At 41.9% G+C, this 22,067-nt stretch overlaps 1 protein-coding gene across 41 annotated transcripts in view; it reads left to right on the top strand.

Annotated features, from left to right (window-relative positions):
• The first annotated feature begins 10,919 nt into the window (after positions 1-10,919).
• The window catches only part of RIMS2 (regulating synaptic membrane exocytosis 2), a 401,331-nt gene continuing 390,183 nt past the window's right edge, over positions 10,920-22,067 (top strand). For all 41 annotated transcript variants that reach the window (XM_060775747.2, XM_060775725.2, XM_060775741.2 and 38 more), the window contains exon 1: positions 10,920-11,185. In XM_060775747.2, the coding sequence (XP_060631730.2) occupies positions 11,007-11,185 (179 nt within the window). In that variant the 5' untranslated portion in view covers positions 10,920-11,006. The remainder of the gene's footprint in view (positions 11,186-22,067) is intronic.

Genomic DNA, 22,067 nt, shown 5'->3' with positions numbered 1-22,067 from the left:
CGATGAACAGACTGAAAGTTAATGTTTGTATCTAGATAAAAACCTAGTACCAGTACAGATCTAAGTTTGGGAGGTGGAATGACAGTGAGGGACAACCCTCCAAGGTTTCATTTGGGGGACAATGTGACCCCGTAATCCCTAATAGTTACCCACTTCTGTCCCAGAGAATAGGCCTCATTCAACTCTCCCATGTTTTTCCCCCAAAACAGGGCACCTCTCCAGTGTTGAGAGCACTACATCATAGAGAACACAAGGAGAGACTGATGGACCAGACCAGTAAAGATTTCTAGTTGCCAGTAGCCAGTCAGCTTTTGGAAATCCATAAACTAGATATGAATACAATTCTCTCTGTGCTCCCAAGCAAGTGGCACACAAAGCCATACTGCTTCCATTACTAAAGGAGATGTAAAGCCATCCTGGTATCTCAATCAATGGCTCAATTTCCTACTGGGACAAACAGATGTGAGTACTGCTGCACCAGCCAGTCTGAACGCATTGCCGAAGAGCAGAAATTTGCACACCAGCTTAACTGGTGGATCCAGCACAGCACTGCCTGCTGGAAGCGAATCAGGAAAATATGTCAACCAGAAAAAAAGTTTTGGGCTATTAAACTGTATCATCAACTGATCAAACATTAATAAGATCACAAGCAATATTGTTTTTTGTCATTAAGGAATGAGGCTCCTTTTATTGCAAGTTATGTTCGCCTTGTTTAATTACTCTGAGATTACAATTCACTGCAGTGGCAATGTGGAAGATGGGTACATTAACCTACTTCATTGGAATCACAATGTACAAGATGGATATGAACATGGGAAGGTTTAATAATATAAACATCTGCAACTTGCTACATTTATTAAATAATAGCTCACTGAACAGAGTCAGGTAGGAAATATTAAGGCTACAATCTCTATTTATTATTTGAAAGCACTATAGTAGAAAGTGTAGCTGCACAAATAGCGACAGAAAGAAAATACAAGAAATGTCAGGTTTGTTTTTCCTTTCCAGAGTCAGGGACTTGGAGTGGGTGCAAATAGCTAGGGATGTATCATGGTGGATAAATTAAATTCTTACATGGGTGTGTCAGTGTGCCCTTTAGTCACCAGTCAGCTTCATGAATTTATAGGTTTTTCTAAGGCAAGGAACCCCTCAAAGGTGGTTTTGCTTGTTTCTATTGGAGCATGCATGAAATCAGTTAGTGTATGTGTGTCAACTGTAAAATAAGATGCATGCAGCTGATTGATTGGGCTATGCCCAGGGAGCTGGCTGAGCCTGAGACTTTTGGATACTGTTACATTTTTCAGGCTTAAGCTATGCAGGTGCTTGCAGAGAAGCAGAGAGAAGAAGAGAGTGACAGAGCTCGGAGTGTGCTCTTGCTTCATGAACTTCTGAAGGAGTTTTTCCACACGGACAAAGAAAGACCATTTTAAATCTCTCATAAAAGGACATTATGTGAGATGATGCAACTGATCACATTGTACATATGTTGTTCTGAACTACGAAGAGCAAACTAGTTGTTCTTTACTGTTCATCTGCATGGCATATTTTCTTTCTCTGGCAAGGCAGTATGTAGGCTGATCAAATGTGAACGACACATGGTTTATTTTATATTACATCATAGTTTCCACCATTATGCCTTTAGGGCATTTGGGCATAAATGTCCATATGTCATGTCATTAAAAACACAAATATACAGCTGAAAAATATTATTTCAGAGAAGAGAAGATTTAATTAATAGAGAGAGCATTCTGGAGATAAGGCGATATGGTTACTCCTCATTTCAGTTTTTTTTCCTTTAAGAGCCAGAAAACATCTACTTTCACAATGCACACAACTTAACCTCAACTATTTTCCTTTAACTGGATGTATTAAACCTGCGGGGACCCCCAAGGAGCATGTGACATCCTTGCAGCATGTCCAGTGATAGGAGAATACCTAGATGTATCCCCAATAATGCCCCGACTCTCCAACAGCATGGAAAATGACATGATGGGGAAGAGATTGTGTCTGAATGGTTTATAAGATAGTGTATTTGGAAATTTGGGAGTCAGAACAGAACATGGTCAGAACCGAATTCTGATCTGCACATCAACCTAAAAAGCAAGTTGTAATTGTGTAAATCTGAATTATGCAATCACTATTAACAATCAGGATGTCAATCTGTATTGGGAATGTGGAGATTGTGGCGTAATGTACAATAAATCACGTGTAGTTCACGTTTTATCAGCCCACACACTGCCTTTCCAGAGAAAGAAAATCTGCCACACAGATGAACAATGAATATCAAGTAGTTTACTCTTCGTAGTACAGAACAACATATGTACAATGTGATCAGTTGTATCAACTCACAAAATGTCCTTTTATGAGAGATTTAAAATTGTTTTTCTTTGTCCATGTAGATAAACTCCTTCAGTAACTCAGGAAGTGAGAGCACACTGCAAATTCTGTCTCTCTGCTTCCCACTCTCTCTCTGCTGCTCCAAGCACCTGCATAGTTCAAGCCTGAACAAAAATGTAACCGTATCCAAAAGTCCCAGGCTCAGGCTGCTCCCTGGGCATAGCCCAACCAATCAGTTTCATGCATCTTATTTTACTGTTGACACACACACACTCACTGATTCCTTACATGCTCCAACAGAGGTTGCATATTAGTTGGGTATACATTGGTAATCCACTGTATTGATATACCAGTAGGAATCTTGTTGGTGCAATGCATCAGTGCAACAATGGTGTGATGATGCTGGCATACGCTGGGGGAGCAGGAAGAGAAAGGGTGCAGGTCTGTGGCCAAGAAGGCACTCGCAAAATAGGCTGCTCAGGTTTGGCAAATCTTGTCCATTTCCCTTGCCATCTCTGTGTGACGCTGGGAAAAGTGCAACCACTAACCATCACAGTATCCATTCTATCCTTCCTGAAAGGAAGAAGGAATTATTAACAAAAGATATTTAGTTTTTTTAAGTTCCCTTCTTCTATTTGAAAAAAAAAAACAACTAAAAAGGAAGAAAATTAGGTTGTGTTTGCAAATATGTCAATCTGTTATTATGAAATGATATCTCTGTCAATATTAAGTTGTCTTGTTCACTGTTTTTATTCATCAACATCCATTAAATATATATTTATTTCCACATACTTTAATTTTCTTCTGCTGTTTGCTGTTTTTCTATTTGTTGTTGATTTCTGAGTTTATATGTATATTATAAGTAGATTTTAGTGCTGTCTTATTTTATTGAGATTGTTTGTTGCCTTGGGTTCCACTAGGAAGTAATGTAGTAGGGTACATAATAGATTATTAGAGCCTTCGAGATGGAGAAAATAAAAAGCGTGTTTCACTGTGGCTGATGTTCTACTGTCAAAAGAATAAACACTTTGCTGACATTGTTCACTTCATTGCCAGTTTCTGACACAGTTGATCACAGTCTTTCTAATAGTACAACCAAGATGTGAGCCAAGTTCTGCTAGAGAGCTTCCCAAGAAGGCTTTTATTGTCTATGTATTCTGCTTCAAGCATAGACTCTTAAGAGAGATCTTGATTATGGCATCTTCTAACTTTTTTGTGTTTTTGCACAACTCTCCTTATTACAAAAAGTGATTAAGAAGGCAAACACAGGATAATTGCATAATGTTTATCTGAAAGCATTCAGGAGAGAGGTTCTGTTATCTTCTTTTTGTTCATTTAAAGAAGACAAGCAGAGAATGGCTTATTCTGCTGCGTTCTTAAATGCACTGGGTGGCTAAGAATGTTTCTGTTGGTTCAATGTACACAAACTTTGTTTCGCACACGACATTATTTAAAATATTTATAACATTATCTTCAGGTGATGTATAAAAGATTTATATGAAACATAAATGAGTTTCTTAGTTAGACTTGGGTCTCATTTCCAAGACTTTGGTGTAGCCTGGTCAGATTCTGAGTATTCAGATGTGGAGGAAGAGGATATTGGGAGAGATGCTGAGGGCCCAGAGGGGAATGGAAGTGGCTTGAAAGGAGTTGTTTTGGAATCTTCTCCTGGCAGTTCCCAGAAGTCTGGAGACAGTGAGTTTTGGTCCCATGGGAACTGGCCAGAACTGCAGGCTGTGGGAGACTAATGTTTATCCAGGTCAAAGAGATTGGAGTTACAGGGACAGGACATGCACTTAAGGCCAAATTGCTTTTCCCAGAGACTTCGAGATAAGAAGCAAACCAACAAGTGCATGAGACATAAGATCATGGGAGGTTCTGGGGCTTTTTAAAGTGGTTCTTGTTCCTACAATCATTGTGAGAGCAACACTGCATTTGGGTGAGGAGCTCACGATTTCATGGGCCTGGAATTCATTTTATTCAAGTTTCCAAGCTGTTCCTGCATCCTGGTCTTGTGAGGCATAATTTGCCTGCCTTGGATTCATGTTACCTTGTTTTGGATATCTCGGTGGAATTACTGTAGAGACTTTCTTTGTATGGAGTTTTGCGCTCTTCGCTTTTATGGAAGTAACCTTGATTCTCTTTTTCTATTTGCTTATTTTTCATATATCCAGCTTCTATTATACTCTGCTTTTAATAAACTCTCATATTGGATCCCCTGGACAGTGTGTGGTTTGTGGTGAAAAGAGGCTTCAGGGCCACAGTGCAACAGACACCTCATTATGTATGTACAGTAAATGCAGATACAGGTGTTCCAAAATCTGAAGAAAATAAATCAAAATAAAAAACAGAATCATTACCCTTTTGGTGTTAATGCTGGAAAGTGGTCCCTGGTCAAAGTGGTCCCTGGTCAAAAAAAGGCTGGGAACGACTGATCTACTATGACCACCATTCATTGTATTCATTCACTTGTTCCCCTTCCAATGAGATATGGGTTATTTTCTAATATTAGTGCCCCACACATAGCATACAGTCCCATCTCTCCGCTAAAAAAATAAAAGAAGACAAAACAAGAAGTTCTGCCTTCGCTCATTGACCTCAAAAACTTCAAAATAGTATTTGTACACTCCCTAAATGTAAAGCTGACATATCAAAAATTTGAACTTCTCTCTTTTTTCGTGTAAGAAGCAAGTTGCTTCTGGTGTGAGTTCTCTCTTTGATTGAAACTCCTAGAGTTTAACTTTAGTCTAGCATACTAAAGAGCCAAGAAGTTTAATACTAAGGGAATAAAACAAGATCCCACCCTCTTCTCTTTGATTAGTGTTCATTTATATACAATATGAAGATAACCTTAAAGCCCTTTGTTCATGATGTTGTTCATGTTTTATGTACCCACAGGTTGTGTTTCAGAAATACTTTTATGTGAGTATTCCTTGCCTGAGAAAATCTTATGAAATCCATAGGGTTGCCATAAGTCAACAGACGACTTGGAGGCACATACACACATGCTAACATTACTTTCTGGATCTAATTTCCTTCTGTCTACAGTCTCATCCCAAATCATGTGCATGTGTGCATATACCTGAAGTTCTAGGTAGCACTTCATGCATCTCATTAAGTGGGTTATAGAATATTAAAACTCATGTATAACACATTTGTTACTTTTATTCACTGCGTCATAGCTAGTGTAAATCAAATGGAGGGTCTGGGACACTTCCATGTAAGATAATGGTATTTGCTTCATATCTAGGAGTGTATCTGTGCTTTGGTCACAGAGGGATCGCATCAATAAATTCATTTAAGTCCTATGAGTATGGAAGTGAACAGTTGCTTTGATAGAAACTTATTTGCCTTGCAGCACCCTTCTTTAAACATGGTAACTGGATCTGTTATTTGTTATTTCCTAATAGTTCTTGAAGATTTGTAATTTCACGGTTGACATGGTGTGGTTGGTTTTTTTAAAAAAATGAGCAGCTAGGTCCCAAAACTGTATTTTTGTGCCAAAATATTGGAGTGAGGTGATTGCTTCTGGTAGAAGATTTGGGGTAACACAAAAGGGCAGCAAATATTTTTGGTATTATTTTAATTTTACTGACATGGATGGAGATAAGTGTGTTTTGGGATCTGAAATAAGTTGACTGGCTTTAGTAGTTGTGCAACTTGATTAAGGATGTGTCTACATTGCAGAGTTAATACAATTTGATACCAATTTAACTACCATGGCTCAATGCCATGGAATGATGGAAGCTGTAGTTTTACAGGGTCTTCGGTCTTTTCTGCCAAACTACAAATCCCATAATTCCAAGGCATTGAGCCATAGCAAGTTAATGTGGTGTCATGCCTCAATAATTCTACAGTGTAGATCAGGTGTGGGCAAACTTCGGCCCTACAGGTGTTTTGGACTTCAACTCCCACAATTCCTAACAGCCTACTGGCTGTTAGGAATTGTGAGAGTTGAAGTCCAAAACACCTGGAGGGCAGAAGTTTGCCTATGCCTGGTGTAGATGCAGCCACACACACTATAAAGGTAAAGGTTTCCCCTGACATTAAATCTAGTTGTGTTCAATTCTGTTTGGGGTGGTGCTCATCACTGTTTTTAAGCCAAAGAGCCGACATTGTCTGTAGACACCTCTAAGGTCATGTGGTCAGCATGACTGCATGGAGCATCGTTAACTTCCCGCCAGAGTGGTACCTATTGATCTAATCACATGTGCATGTTTTCAAACTGCTAGGTTGGCACAAGCTGAGCCTAACAGCAGGAGCTCACCTTGCTGCTTGGATTTGAACTGCTGACCTTTTGATCAGCAAGTTCAGCAGCTCAGTGGTTTAACCGGCTGTGCCGCCGCGAATAAGGCCAGATCTTGGTAAGGCCATTTCTTGAATACTCTCTCTCTCTCTATATATATATATAAACACACACTACATACACACACACGCACATATACACACATACATACACACATAATATAGGTATATATGCACCATATATACACAAACATATAATATATGTATATAAGTACCATATACACACATAATATAGGTATATATGTACCATATATACACATAATATAAAATAGGTATATAATAGACACATAAAATAGGTATATATGTGACATATACACACATACATACACACATAATATAGGTATATATGTACCATACACACACACACACACAATATATGTATATAAGTACCATATACACACATAATATAGGTATATATGTACCATATACACACCTAATATAGGTGTATATATACCACACATACACAACATAAGTATATAGGTATATTTGTACCACACACACACATATATATACAGACATATACATATGCATATATATATATATATATATAGACACACACACACACAAATAGATATTATGTACCATATACATGTGTGTGTGTATATATATACACACACATACACATACACATATACATACACACACAACTATATGCACACAATATATATGTATATATATACCACTCACACACACACTATATATATATATATACACACACACACACACACACACACACACCATATATACACACATTATCTATATCTATATATATATACACACACGTGTATACATACATACGTAAATATACACATATAGTCTTAGGGATGTGTGTATGTATATATATACACACACACATATATAAAAATACATATACATACACACAAATATATACACACAATATATATATGTATATACGTACCATCCACACACAATATAGTATATATATATGCATACCATATACACACACACTATATCTATCTATCTATATATATATACACACACACGTACATACATATATACATACATACGTAAATATATACATATATTCTTAGGAGTGTGTGTGTATATATATCTGTGTGTGTGTTCCAGTGGTCTGCTGCACCATCAAAGTACAAACTCCTGGATGGGTTATATATTGGTTGCTAAATGAACGATTCCAAAAGAGCAGCCACTCCTTGGTTATATAAACCCAAAGCACTGGAGGCCCCATTCGCCCCCATTCTCCTGTCCGAGTGCAGTTGTCTCCTCCCTTATTACATGAGCACCGTGCATCTTCACTGTAGCATGAACGCGGTTCGACAGCGCTTCACCTGCGTATGGCTCAGTGCCGTGGAATCCTGGGAGGCGTCCGGGGCTCCTCCTCCTCCTCCTCTTTCGCCTGCCGTGATTCTGAGCGCGTCCATTTCCTTCTCTTCCCCTCCCTCCCGCACGACTCTCGCTTGGAAACAAAATAAAGCAACCTAAGAATCAAACCGACGCATCCTCCTTCTCTCTCCTCTTCGCCTCTCCTGACGCGCGCCTCCCTCCCTCCATCTTTTTATATATATATATAAATCCTCATTATTATTGCCGACGCGCGCCTTGTTTGTGTGGCGCGCCCGCCCGCGTGCTTGTTTGCTTGCTTTTCTCTGGGGGGAGAGGAAAAGCAAGCCTTTCAAAGCCCTCTCTCTCTCTCTCTCTCGCTGGGAGGCAACGGCGAAGGAGGGCAGGGCAGGGCAAGGCCGAGCGTGGGAAGAAGAAGAAGGCGAAGGCGAAGAAGGAGATGAGGAGGACGAGGAGCCCCTTCTTCCCGTGACCCCGCCGCCTCTTCCGCGATGCGAGGAGGCCGCGAAAGGAGGCGTCGGAGGCAGGAGCAGCAACGGAGGGGGAACCCACGAAGGCGGATAGGCCTCGCAGGCGGAGGGAGAAGCCCCGCCGGGAGAAGCAGCCGCGGCCTGTTGGGCCTCTCCAAGGCCACCACCTCCTCCTCCTCGTCCTCCTCCTCCTTCTCCATGGACGCCGGGCTGGAACCATGAGCCGGCCCAAGCTGCTGGCCCACCTCGCCGGGACCCGCCTCCGCCCGCAGGGCCTCGCCGCTCGCCGCCGGCACCACCACTCTTATTACTACTACTACTATTACTACTATTATTACAGCACGAGGCACCGAGACGTTGCTGCTGCTGCTTCTCCTTCTTCGCCCTGGACCTCGTCCCAGGACTACTATTCCTCCTCCTCCTCCTCTTCCTCCTCCTCCACCCAAAGCAAAGGCCGACCGAGGCTGGAGTAATCGCCCCTCGCAGCACAAGACCCTCCTTGGCTTCTTCCCCTCCATGTGTCCAGCTTCTCCCCCTTCCTTTTAGGCCCAGCTCTATCAGGAAACCTCCTCGGTCCCTTCTCCTTCTTAGGACCTTTTGGTTTCTCCCCATTTTTAGACCCAGATCTATCTAGGGTCCTCATCCCTTTCCATTTTTCCCTCCCTGTAGTTCCAGCTCCATCTGGAAACCTCCTCAAGCTCTTCCCCTTCAACTCAAAGCTCTATTTGGGGATCTTTTGGTTTCTCCCCATTTTTAGACCCAGATCTATCTGGGGTCCTCATCCCTTTCAATTTCTCCCTCCTTGTAGTTCTACTCCATCTGGAAACCTCCTCAAGCTCTTCCCCTTCTACTCAAAGCTCCTTTTGGTTTCTCCCCATTTTTAGACCCAGATCTATCTGGGGTCCTCATTCCTTTCCATTTCTCCCTCCTTGTAGTTCCAGCTCCATCTGGAAACCTCCTCCATCACTTCCTCTTTTAGTCAGAGCTCTATTTGGGGACCTTTTGGTTCATCCCCACTTTTAGACCCAGATCTATCTGGGGTCCTCAAACCTCTTCAGTCACCCCCCCCCCCCCGTTTTAGTCCCAGCTCTATCTGAAAACCTCATTTTCTTCCCCTTCTAGTTACAGCTCTATCTAAGGACCTTTTGGTTTTTCCCCACTTTTACACCCAGCTCTATCTGGGATCCTCACCTCCCTCCAGTTTCTTCTCCTCTTAGACCCATCTGGGAACTTCCTTCCCCTTCTATTTCTCCCTCCTTTTAGTCCCAGCTCCACCTGAAAGCCTCCTCAATCTCTTCCCCTTCTAGTCAGAGCTCTATCCAAGGACCTTTTGGTTTTTCCCCACTTTTAGACCCAGTTCTATCTGGGATCTGCACCCCCTTCCAGTTTCTTCCCATCTTAGACCTATCTGGGAACCTCATTCACCCTCTATTTCTCCCTCCTTTTAGTCCCAGCTCAATCTGAAAAGGTTAATCCCCCCCCCCCTTCTACTCACAGGTCTATCTGGGGACCTTTTGGTTTCTCCCCATTTTTAGTCCCAGATCTATCTTGGGTCCTCAACCCCCTCCAATTTCTCCCTCCTTTTAGTCTCAACTCTATCTGAAAACCTCTCCAATTTCTTCCCCTTCTACTCAAAGCTCTATTTGGGGACCTTCTGGTTTCTCCCCACTTTTAGACCCAGATATTTCTGGGATCCTCACCCCCTCCAATTTCTCCCTCCTTTTAGTCCCAGCTCTATCTGATAAAACTCACCAGTTTCTCCCCCTTCTAGTCAGAGCTCTATCTAGGAACCTTTTGATTTCTCTCCCTTTTGGGCCAAGTTCTCTTTGGGTTCCTCAACCCCTTCTAGTCGGACCTCATTCCCCTTTGATTTCTTCCCCCCTTTAGACCCGGCTCTATCTGGGAACCTCACCCCTCCAATTTCTCCCTCCTTTTGGTCCCAGCTCCATCTGAAAACCTCAGTTTCTTCCCCTCAGTCAGAGCTCAACCTAAGGACCTTTTGATTTCTTTCCCCTTTAGACCCAGTCCTATCTGGGAGCCTCAACCCCTTTGAGTTTCTTCCCCTTTTAGACCCATTCACCTTCTATTTCTCTCCTCAGGAACCCCACTCCCCTCCAGTTTCTCCCGCTTTTAGTCCCAGCTTTTTCATTTGGTCCCCCCTTTTAAGCAGAGCCTTATCCCCCTCCGATTTCTCCCCTTTGAGCCCCCATTCGCCCCTTCCTAAGCCTCCCTCCGCAGCGAGAGAGATAGGAAGAGAGAGGGAGAGAGAGAAGGGGGTCTGGGTGGATGCGTGGACCTGAAGGCCGGGCCGTGGCGGGGAGAGCGAGCCTTCCTTCCCTGCCGCTTTCCCGCCTCCCGCGGGGCATTCATTAGACTGCCGATTGATTAAAAGCGGGGATCGATTTGTATGTATTTCACCCAGCGCCGGGGGCGGCTGCTGCTGCTGCTGCTGCTGGTCCTCTTGCTGCTGCTCCTGCCACCGCCGCCGCCGCCTGAGTGTTTTCCAACCTAAGGAGCATTGTGGCTGGGAAGCTGCTGCTGCTCCTTCCTCCTCCTCTTCCTCTTCCCAAAATGTCGGCCCCCGCTGGGCCCCGCGGCGGCCCTGCGCCCCCCGCGCCGCCGCCGCCTCCTCCTCCTCCTCCGTCCGAGATGCCCGACCTCAGCCACCTCACCGAGGAGGAGAGGAAGATCATCCAGGCCGTCATGGACCGCCAGAAGAAGGAAGAAGAGAAGGAGCAATCCGTGCTCAAGTAAGGGCGGCTCCTCAACCCCATCCATCCATCTATCTATCTATCCACCCTTCCTTCCCATACCAGGAAGCCATCCCTTCCTTCTTTCCTGGGGGGGGGGGGGGCATTGTGTGGGGCTGTTTTTGTGTGCATATGGGGGACATTGAGGAAATTGATAGGCCCTCCTTTGCTGCTGGGCCTCTCCTTGCTGCCTCTCCTTGCCCCCTTGCCATTCCCTTCCCTGCTTCCCAGGCTCCTATGGACTGGGGCCAGGCGCCCAATATGGCCGCACAGGTGCTGTTGTAACCCGCTGTGTGTGTGTGTGTATATATATGTGTGTGTATTGGTGTGAGCGGATGGTGGCAAAGAAGGGAGGAAGGAAGAGGCGGAGGCGGCATGGCTGGGAAAGGCTGGAGACGGCGGGCTTTTGCCGCCAGGAACGTCTCTTTCTCCCTCCTCCTCCTCCTCTTCTTCCTCTTCCCTGCCTTCCTCATACTGTTCTGCCAGGCCCAGGCCCTCTCCCTCCGTCCCTCCCTCCCTCCCTCCCTCCCTCCCTCTCTCTCTCTGTGCCTTGCTGTGTCTCTGTGCGCTCAGATCCCGGGTGGGTTTGCATTAAAGAGAGCCGCCATCTTCCCCCAGAAGCGTGCCGCCCATCGAGGGAGGCCCCTTGGCCCTGTAGCCAGCACCTGTGGGAGCCTTTTGGTGGCAGGCCCACGAGGCTGGCTCCCACTCAGAGAGAGAGAGAAACAAGAGAGAGAGAGGAGCTGCCTCCCTTGCACAGAGCGCAGCCCAGCCCTTCGGCCCTTTCAGCACCAGGAGCTGTCCAGAGAGAGAGAGAGAGGAGAGAGAGAGGAGCTGCCTCCTTTGCACAAAGCACAGCCCAGCCATTCGGCCCCTTCAGCACCAGGAGCTGTCCAAAGAGATAGACGCTTCCTCCTTTGCATGGAGCACAGCCCAGCCATTCGGCCTTTTCAGCACTAGGGAGCTGTCCAGCTTCCTGGTGCTGAAAGGGCCGAATGGCTGGGCTGTGCTCCGTGCAAAGGAGGCAGCTTCTCTCTATCTCTCTGGACAGCTCCTGGTGCTGAAGGGGCCGAAGAGCTAGCCTGTGCTCTGTGCAGAGGAGGCAGCTTCTCTCTCTCTCTCTCTCTCTCTCTGTGGAAAGCTCTTGGTTCTGAAAGGGCCAAAGGACTGGTCTGTGCTTTGTGCAGAGGAAGCAGCTTCTCTCCCTCTCTCTCTCTCTCTCTGAGTGGGAGCCAGCCCACTATGGCAGCATCCATAGGGAGAGTTTCCCAGCCCTCCTGACGTTTCCTTTTCTCTTCCACCACCACGTCCCCCCCTCTCCTTTTTCCAAAAAACGCCTTGCAAAGTGGTTCTGCTCTGATCCGTTTGTCCATGATGTCAGGAGAATCCATGTTTTCTGTGGTGGCTTTTTCTTTCGAGTGGCGTGCACAGAGGGTGACGTTTCCTGTCTGGCTGAAATGTGAACTTCCTTTGTGATCATGCAATACTTGACGGAGATTTGTTGATTTTTTTTTTGGTGTGTGCTCATGATTCCATCGCCTATCAGTTTGGGAATGTTTTCTGTGTTGACTTTTCTGAGTTTCCTAAATATTATGTATGTAGTCAGTCACACATGGAAAACGTCCCTTTTTCTTATGTAATGGGCAAACTGACCTCTAAATTATCATTCGATGTTTGATGAAAAGTTGTCACAGCCCTGCTGTCAGGCATAAGGCTGTATTTTAATTTTGAGACAAAGGTGCAGTATAACATTTTGTCATGGAGTCAAATTAAACACTTCTTGGTTTAAATACTCCTAAAAATACCCAGCCAAATTACTGGGCAATCATAGTGTTATAAATACAGGTATGGGCCAACTTGGGCCCTCCAGGTGTTTTGGACTTCAACTCCCACCATTCCTAACAGCCTCAGGCCCCTTCCTTTTCCTTTTCACTTTCCTTTTCTGCTTAAGCAGCTGAGGAGGAAAAGGAAGGGGCCTGAGGCTGTTAGGAATTGTGAGAGTTGAAGTCCAAAACACCTGGAGGGCCCAAGTTGGCCCATACATGGGTTAACCTGTTGTCTTGTTGAACTGCTGAGGGGAAGACATTTCTGTTTCACTTGGCTGCTATATCTTAAAACATTCATTGAAAATAATGTATCCATAAATGGAGTAGATTAATAATATACAACAGTACTTTCAAAATATGCAGGCATCAGTGACATTACTACAAATAACTGAGGATAATATAATCAGTTACAAAATACTTGGAAGCCTTTCTTGGTTACTAGCTGCCCTTTTGATCCTTTTATGTTTACCACAATATCTAAAATATATTTGTAATTGCAAATTGGGAATACAGGCTTAAAAATGTGTAACAACAACAACAACTTTATTTGTACCCCACCACCATCTCATTGAAGGGACTCTGGGTGGCTAACAAAACACTCAAGGTGCCACATACAAAATAGAATTACATATAATCAAAACAATACACAATTTGACTGAATACAAGCAATGGACAACGTCAATTGATATTTTAAAAAAATTCTAAAACACAGTCATACCTGTGGGTCATTGGGTTTCTTCAAACATGAAATAAAGTGCTGAATAACAATGGTCAACGTCATCACATGACCATAGTAGATTACTCCAGGTGAAAGACCCATGTAAATAACCGTATTTTTAGACTTGGAAGGTTTGGAGATTTGGGGCAAATCTAATCTCTCAAGGGAGCACAATCCAGAGCTAGGGAGCCACCACCGAGAAGGCCCCCGATCTTGTCCCCACGAACCACTCCTTTGGGACTGAGAGAAGGCCCTCCCCAGCAGATCTCAAGCCTTGTACAACAAGGTCCATGTTGTACTTAAAAGGTATTACAATTGTAAAGAAGTTAATGCAGAACTGGATAGTTTGTAGAAGGTTGACATAAACAGCGACTTGAGCAAAATTATATACAAGTAAAAATATTTGAAAGTAGGGCTGTCTATCTGTGATAGATGTTATCAACAAATAGAACACAGGAGAAATGCATAGACTTGTAAAACAGAATGACATTGTGCTAGCACAGTTTCCACAGTTCCTAACAGTTAGTAAACTGGCTGGGATTTCTGGGAGTTGAAGTCCAAAACATCTGGTGGCCCAAAGGTTGGCAACCACTGCTATAAATTGATTCATTGTTGGTTTGTGCATTTAAAGTTGTATTGGGATAAGGAAGGCATACATGCCTATATATATATATATATATATATATATATATATATATATATATTCCTCATGATATCTTTATACATGATCCTACAGTGCAATCCTAGGACATGTTAGTGAGATATAGCTCACTAACTTCAATCAGATTTTCTCTCCGTTAAGTTTGGAGACAGCTGCAGAGCCAGGCTGTCATCTGTATTGTGATGTTATAGGCAGATAAAGCAATACACAGTATGGTATGTACTAATGCAGCTAGAGCAGCAAGCATGAAGATAATAGGGCATCCACTAGGCTTTGGGTGTTGGCAGTCTCATCTGTACTCTTTACTCCAAAATAATTGGGTGCTTGTTCAGTGGTGGCTCAAAAGATTTAAAGAATGTTATTCATAGTCTCTGTTGTGCTGTTTCTCAGCATTTCCCATTTTTGTGTAAAGTAAGAGTTTTTCATGATGCCACTGAAGAGTTGATGATGGCATCTAATAACGTTCACACGTGCTCCTGTACTGTAGTGACATGTTTAACATGTATGTGACACAGGTACTGTGCTACACATGACAATTGTTTGGCAAGCCAATTTTTAAATATATTGAGTTTAGATTCCCCCAGTACCTTTCCCTTCTTCCAAAATAGATTCCTCTAGTGGCTGAATTCATTGAATTGGTGTTTAAACTTATTTTGTTCCTAAAGGTAGAATTCAGCGTGAAGTGGGCTTGCTTTTTCTTAGTAGCAGTAACTGTCGATTGTCTTCTTACTAGTCTATATACTTTTCCCATTTATAAAGAGGTAGTGGCCGTATAGTTTTCCTCAGATATCTTTTTGTCTGGCAAAACATCAACTGGAATTAAGATATTTTAGCATATGGTTACTTAGTCTAAAAATGGAGCGGACACTTGTAGAGTTTTTGACAATATATTCTAGCAATATAGGGAGTATAATGAGCAATAGAGCTAGTAACTTTGTACATTGTGTTATGTCAACACTGATGAATAGAAACATCTTAATAGTTACTGTAGCTCTTCTCAGATGGTTTTTTTAAATCCAGATTGCTTAATAAATCTGGTATTGTGGCATTGTGGTGTTACCAGAAGAGCATTTAGCAGTGCCTGTAGCATCTCTCATGTCCATCATTTCCCCCCTTCCTCCTTTTAGGGCAAAATTATGTGCAGACGTAGATATGTATGTGTATATATGCTCAACCTCATTGCATCCCCCCTCCAACTGTGCTTCTTTTGAAGAAACAAAGAGAAGTAGTGCAGAGTTAAATCAGCAGGAGTTCATATTGATAAGGTCAGAATTCATTCCTGCTGGGATTTGCTGCAAGTTGATGACACGTGGAATGGATGTTTTGCAAAGGTTTGCCATAAACATCTACTTTTGCCAGGTTATCGCTCATGAAGGCCCTTGGTGAAGTCACTGTTCTTATGGAGAGAGCCCCATGGAAATTTACCAAGGTGGTCATGAATTATTCTGCTGCTGTTGAGATGACTTTCTCTTATAAATATATCTTGTGCATTGAATACATGAGGGGTTAATATTGCTATAAAGAGCATGCTTTAGTTTTAGTATTTTGTTCTATTCTGCATAAATGTAAGCCTAATGAGAACATCCAAGAATTAACAAAACCAGCAGTTTTTCTTGGCCAGTATACATGGAACTGCATCAGTTTTATAGAAATCCTAGAACATTTCAAATAGATAGGTGGTTCTGTAGATGCTTTTAAAGCTTTGGGTACTAAGAAGTCATTACCATTTTTTAAAACCACATAAAAGAAGGCAATATTCCATTTTTCAATCATATAGTCTGGTACTTTGGTTTTAGTGGTAGGTCTTATGAATGTTTGGCTTTTAACATGTTTCAATGGTTGAAGATTAATTTTACTTTGCTATGTCTTATTTTTCAGGATTATGAAAAACAGTAGATCATCTCATGCATTAATTATTTTGTTTAATTAAGCCTCTCTTTCTAGATAAAATTTATTTCTAATAGTGTTAGGGTTTAGAATAGAAGTGAGTAACTTGAGGCCCAAAAGATTTTGGACTCTAACACTTATCACATTCAGTCACAAGGTCAGGCATAATGTGGGTTCAAGTACAATAGTCATGTTCAGTGGCTACTTCAATCCAGAAGGGGAAGCTGGTATCATCTGATATCAGTCAAATCAAAGCATATGAAGACTCATCTGTCAAGTGGCATCGGGTCACAGTAGGCAAGGTCAGGTTAAGCAGATATAATCTGGTCAAAGCAGACAGGACAAGTCACAACAGGGAAGGTTACAGAAGGGAAAAGATCTTCTACAGCTTGAAGTGTATCCTACTAGTTGGAATAGACTTTATCTCAGTGCAGCGATTTCTACCTTTCCTATGGGAGCTACTTTGACTTGAGGTCTGATTGTGTGCCCTGATATATTTGTGAGACTGGGGAGATGATACTTCTGCCAGGGATCCATCCTCTCTGTCAAGAGGATAATGCAATGTCTCTGGCTGGGAGGAACTTGATTCAGTCTGAATCCAAAGGAAGTAGCCTATGCTTCGTCTTCATTGGAATTTCGTGCTGCATATTAGAAAGTGTGATGACTGACATTTATTACAAATAATATCTGGAGGACCAGAAGACCCCAATTATCCTTTAGAAGAATGTTTGTGATGGCAACATGTCATTTCCTGTAAACTTTATCTGCAGAATGGTTCAAAAATGCCTCATGAAATTCATCAAGCTTCTGCTCATCTAAGAGGAGATTCAGCTGCCACATAAAGTCTATGAAATTTAAATATCTTACTAGCATCATTTCATTTAATTATTTATTCTTACATGTTTTGGAGACCATCTACACTGCAGAAATATAGCAGTATGATTGCCATGATGAATCCTGTATTTTCTGGTGTACAAGATGACTTTTCAAGATAAAATATAAAGTTAGGGATATACTTGCTATATAAGACAACCCCTCTTCCAACACTATGCCCATCTAGTCACAAGAAATTCCAAGTGCAAACCTTGTCAACGTGGGGCAAGGAAGGGAGGGAGGAGGAGGGCAGAGGGAGGGAGGGCATGGGGAAGAGGAGCGACAGGCTGCATTGCTATGGAGACCATCTGGGAATGGTGTCCTATTCAGCTGTCCCCACTGCCACCGCCACTCTCCCTGCTCTCCTCCTCCAAATGTCACCGGGCTCACCCAAGGAAGTGCCTCCGGATTACAACTCAGCTGTCCTGGGCGGTGGCATGCCTTGGATGTGCCCACTGAGGCATTCTGGAAGTTGTAGTTCCCCAACTCCCAAAATGCCTCAGCAGGCACATATAATGCACACCGCCACTTGGGGCTGCTGGGAGTCATAGTCTGGAGACGCTTCCATGGGCTTAGGCGAGCCCTGTGGCCTTTGGAGGAGGAGAGCGGGGAGAGTGGTGGGGGGCGGAAGAGGGCCTTGAAAGTAGAATGGGGAGAGCGGCGGGGACAGTGGGAGCGGCCCAAAGGGACACTACCCCTGGCCGGTCTCTATGGCAATGCAGCCTGTCACTCCTCCCCACGCCCTCCCTCCCTCCCCCTCCTCCTTAGGCCACGTCGCTAAGGTAGTTAGATTTTATTGTGTTCTTTTATTATTGTTATTTATTTTATACCTGACGTATAGGATGACCCCGACTTTTCATAAGATTTTTCTGGGTTAAAATTACTGCATGATAAAATTTAGACTTAAATAGGTTCTTCAGAAGACAAACAGATAGTGGATAATGCAGGGTAGAAACGTAACTCAGCTGAAAGCTATGGCACTAAAAAAAGTTGTTGTGGAAAGATATCCCATAAGGAACCAGCCAGTCTTATCATATATATATATATATCACACATCTGGCCATAATATCTGAAACTTCAAGGATCAACTATTATGGATTTTTTGTGGGGGTTTTTTCTTGCACATGATTTAGAAACTTCAATGAATGTACAGTGTTTCATCTCACAATTGTCACAAAAAAACCCAACCAAAAAACAGCAAGTAGTTGAGAATATGAGCACTTACTATTTGGCAACAAGTGTATATTCATTTCTATGTCCAATTCATTGTGGACTTTCTCCTCATAAAGTCATACCTGTGTGACAATTATAACTCAAATGTTGCCTCACTACAAGTGAACCATTGCCTAATTTCACCTGTTAAAGACTCTAACTATTATTTGCTGAGCAAGCTAAATGAGGACAACTGTGGCTCTTAAAATTTGGAAGGCAGTTTCTGATGAAGTAGTAAGTGCACCAGTTTACTAATTTTCAAGTTACATTGGAAGGCATTATATTCCACATATCCAAGGAATTCAATGCTGTTTTGACAAATTGAATTGTTGCACTATTTTCATTCTGTTAGTATTTTGTGTAGATTTATTGACAGACTTTTGGATTATGCGTAGGATATGGGAAGCAGTACATATATGTACACTAAGTAGTTTGTATTCTTATCCTTATTCATGCGTAAAGAGAAATACTACTTTTGAAAAAGTAAATGGAATAATAATAATAAGACTTCATTTGTATTCTTCCCTATCTCTCCTAGGGGACTCAGTAGTTCTGTTTACTACAGTACTAGGAAAGAGTTGCATGTTATAGTATAGTATAGTATAGTATAGTATAGTATAGTATAGTATGAATATGCTGCAGAAACCCATACCAAACAATATTTATGGATATAGTAGTAGAAAAATAATAGGTTTTGGCTGTTTCCCAACTGATTTCAAACCATGAAATTAATTGTTTCCAAATGCCATGTAAAAAAGAGAATTTTCATCTGATTCCCACTAAAGATGCACATTGCCAAAATTGAAAAACCTGTTTGATGTATTTATTGTGACATTCGCATGTATTGATATGCATGTCGTCTTAAAGTAATGTTCAAGGCAGACCTACAAGACAGGAGGCAGTGCTTTACTATTCTATTTTGTGCTCGATATTCCTGACAATTAACAAGTAGGAAGTTAGGGCTAGTAAGAAAGTCTAAGCTACATCTTTCAATTTTCTGATCCCCAAGCATGGACTATAACCTCTATTAATAATGATAGGTAACCCCTGTGATCTTTGAAAAAAGTTGCCGCTAATATCATATAACGTTGTTCAGGTTCATATTAGACATTTCTACCCATTTAAGCCAATATGGTATTTGAAACCAGGTTATGCAAACAGAAGATAACATTTGGGAAATACTAGAGCAATGGTTCCCAACCTTGTTTTGAGCAGGGACCACTTTGACCAGGGACCATTCTCCAACATTAGTACCAAAAGGGTTACGAATCAGTTTTGGTCAACTTTAGATTTAGTTTGGTTATTTGGAGTGCTGATTCAGAAAATTGCATTGGATAGACCACTTCAGCTCTAGTGTCTGATACAGAACATATGTCATCAAGTAGTTGCTATCTGCTCTCCCATAGAAAACCATATTTAATAAGTGTCTGCACTATAAGAGGGTTTTGCAAGACCACCTGCTCTCGTTGCAACGGTGTAGTAACGGTCTAGTAACGGTGAGGCTGCGGACCATATTTTTGTTCTTGGTTCTTGATCCACAGACCCAGAAAGAAGCTCTAGTGGTTCTGATGCAGGTGGGATTTCATAAAATGGGACTTCATATTCTGATGTAACTTCATAAAATGCTATAAACCTGGGAGAAGGGAGAATTAACTTGAAAAAAAAGCGATTATTCACACGTTATAATGTAGGATCTGATGGCCTATTAGTTCTCTCATACTATATTGATCTTTATGGTAAGTAGTTAAAGCACTACATTTTTGTAAGAAACCTAATTTGCTAATTATTTCTAGTTAATTTTTTTACATGCAACTTTGTGACATATAGTTTTTCATTAGCTCTTCTCAACTATTAATTTTATTTACAAATATATTAATTTTTTTCTGTGTGAAAGCTAACATAGATATTTAGTCAAATTGCAGAATCAGTAAAAGTGTTAGCATTTTTGAAATTCAAATTATTATATACACCAATTTCAAAAGAAAAATGCACAAATAAGTACAAAAAATATATTGTGAAGCTGTGAAATAGCAGTTGTAAAAAAAACAAAGTCTTCATTGAGTAGTGAGTACCAAATCCTCAGCTATGAGATGACCTACCAAACCTTCTTAGGAAGGATATTCTGGAATTAATTGCTTCATTGCATCACTGAACTACATTCAGTGGAAACAGAAATCCAGATCAACGTGTTGCTTGATGATATTACTGAATCCTAGAATATAGCTTTTTTGCAGCAATTCAACTAATTGCACTAAAAAGGAAAACTGAAAAAAAATGTATTTCTTTTTGGTATCTATGGTTCCTTTAGGATTTCTTGGGTTTATTCCAAGATTTACTTAATTTTGGGTCTGAGCCCAAGTTTTTCTGAAATGCATGTTTTAATCCTAGATTTTTTTTTGTTGAGACAAGCTTCTTAGTTGCCAGAACAGAGTGGAGAGTGAACATATCCAAGATTAATTCAGAAAATTGTAGATTGTGAAACCATGCCACAATACCTGTAGTATGAGAGCGTATGCATCCTGGCCCATTTGTCTTCGCTTTGACTGTGAAAAAGGTGAATATGAATGAACTGAATGAAAGGAATGAATGAATGAGAGCTAATAATTTTGGAGACACCATTCTGAAGATTAAGGCCTGCAATGACTAAACCATTAGCTACCTGCTTGATGAATTGTAATTAAAACCTGCTAATGAGAACTGAGACCTGTTATAGTAAACTGTGACAAGAACTGTGGCAGTGATAAGAGAAATGTTTACACCTGTTTGCATCTGTCAACATTTGTTGACTTGATTAACTGTTGAACCTTTGGGGAAAAACAATGTGTTTACATTATCAGAGACAATGGCTGTTTAAGTTAAAGAGCCATTGTCTCTTTAACTTAAAGCCGCCGTGAGTCCTCCTTCAGGGGTAGAGAAGGGTGGGGTACAACTCCTTGAAATAAATAAAATTGAAATAAATTGAGTTAAAGAAATGTTTACAAGGTTCCTTATGTTAAGAAAGAAGTCAACACAAGTCTCCTTACATTTACCGACACCAATTAAGAAGAGTCAACATCTAACATCTGCCAGGAACTGAGATAAAGTCAGTATGTTTCAGGCTGGAAAAACATCTATCATTCATTTACAACTTGGAAACAACTTCAGCAAGTAATATTGCTATATAAGAGATCTTCTAATATTCCAGAATTGTGACAGACAGATGTGCTGTTCACCTGCCATGTTCTGCTCTGTGGAAAGAGAGATGGTGTATCTTTGGAGAGTGTCAAATCTGCTACAGGAAAGCAGGATTCTAAACACTTGCCTCCTTTTCTCATGGGAAGAATAAGGAGTGTAATTCTGGAGTCATTATATATTTCCAGGGAGTCAGTTTCTGCTGTAGAGGAAATAGGGATCGGATCCTTGGTATTGTACTTAGGGAAAGAGGATGTGTTTTAGTGTTTTAGAAGTTTTGGTATTTTGGAAGTTTTGGAACTGTGCATTGGCAGGCTGCAGGGAAAGCAGGGTCTGGCCTAAGAGGTATTCTCCAGGAGATGACAAGACAAGAGGTGCTCCTGGTCAGTCAAAAGGTCTGGGCATAGGGTTACAGCCTGTGTTGGATGGGGTTATACTCCCCCTGAAGACCCAGGTTCGCAGCTTGGGTGTGATCCTGGACTCATTGCTGAGCTTGGAACTCCAGGTTTCGGCAGTGACCAGGGGAGCATTTGC

The sequence above is a fragment of the Anolis sagrei genome, chromosome 4, assembly GCF_037176765.1.
Source record: "Anolis sagrei isolate rAnoSag1 chromosome 4, rAnoSag1.mat, whole genome shotgun sequence".
Taxonomy (NCBI): Eukaryota; Metazoa; Chordata; class Lepidosauria; order Squamata; family Dactyloidae; genus Anolis; species Anolis sagrei.
This window is presented reverse-complemented; position numbering and strand designations above follow the sequence as displayed.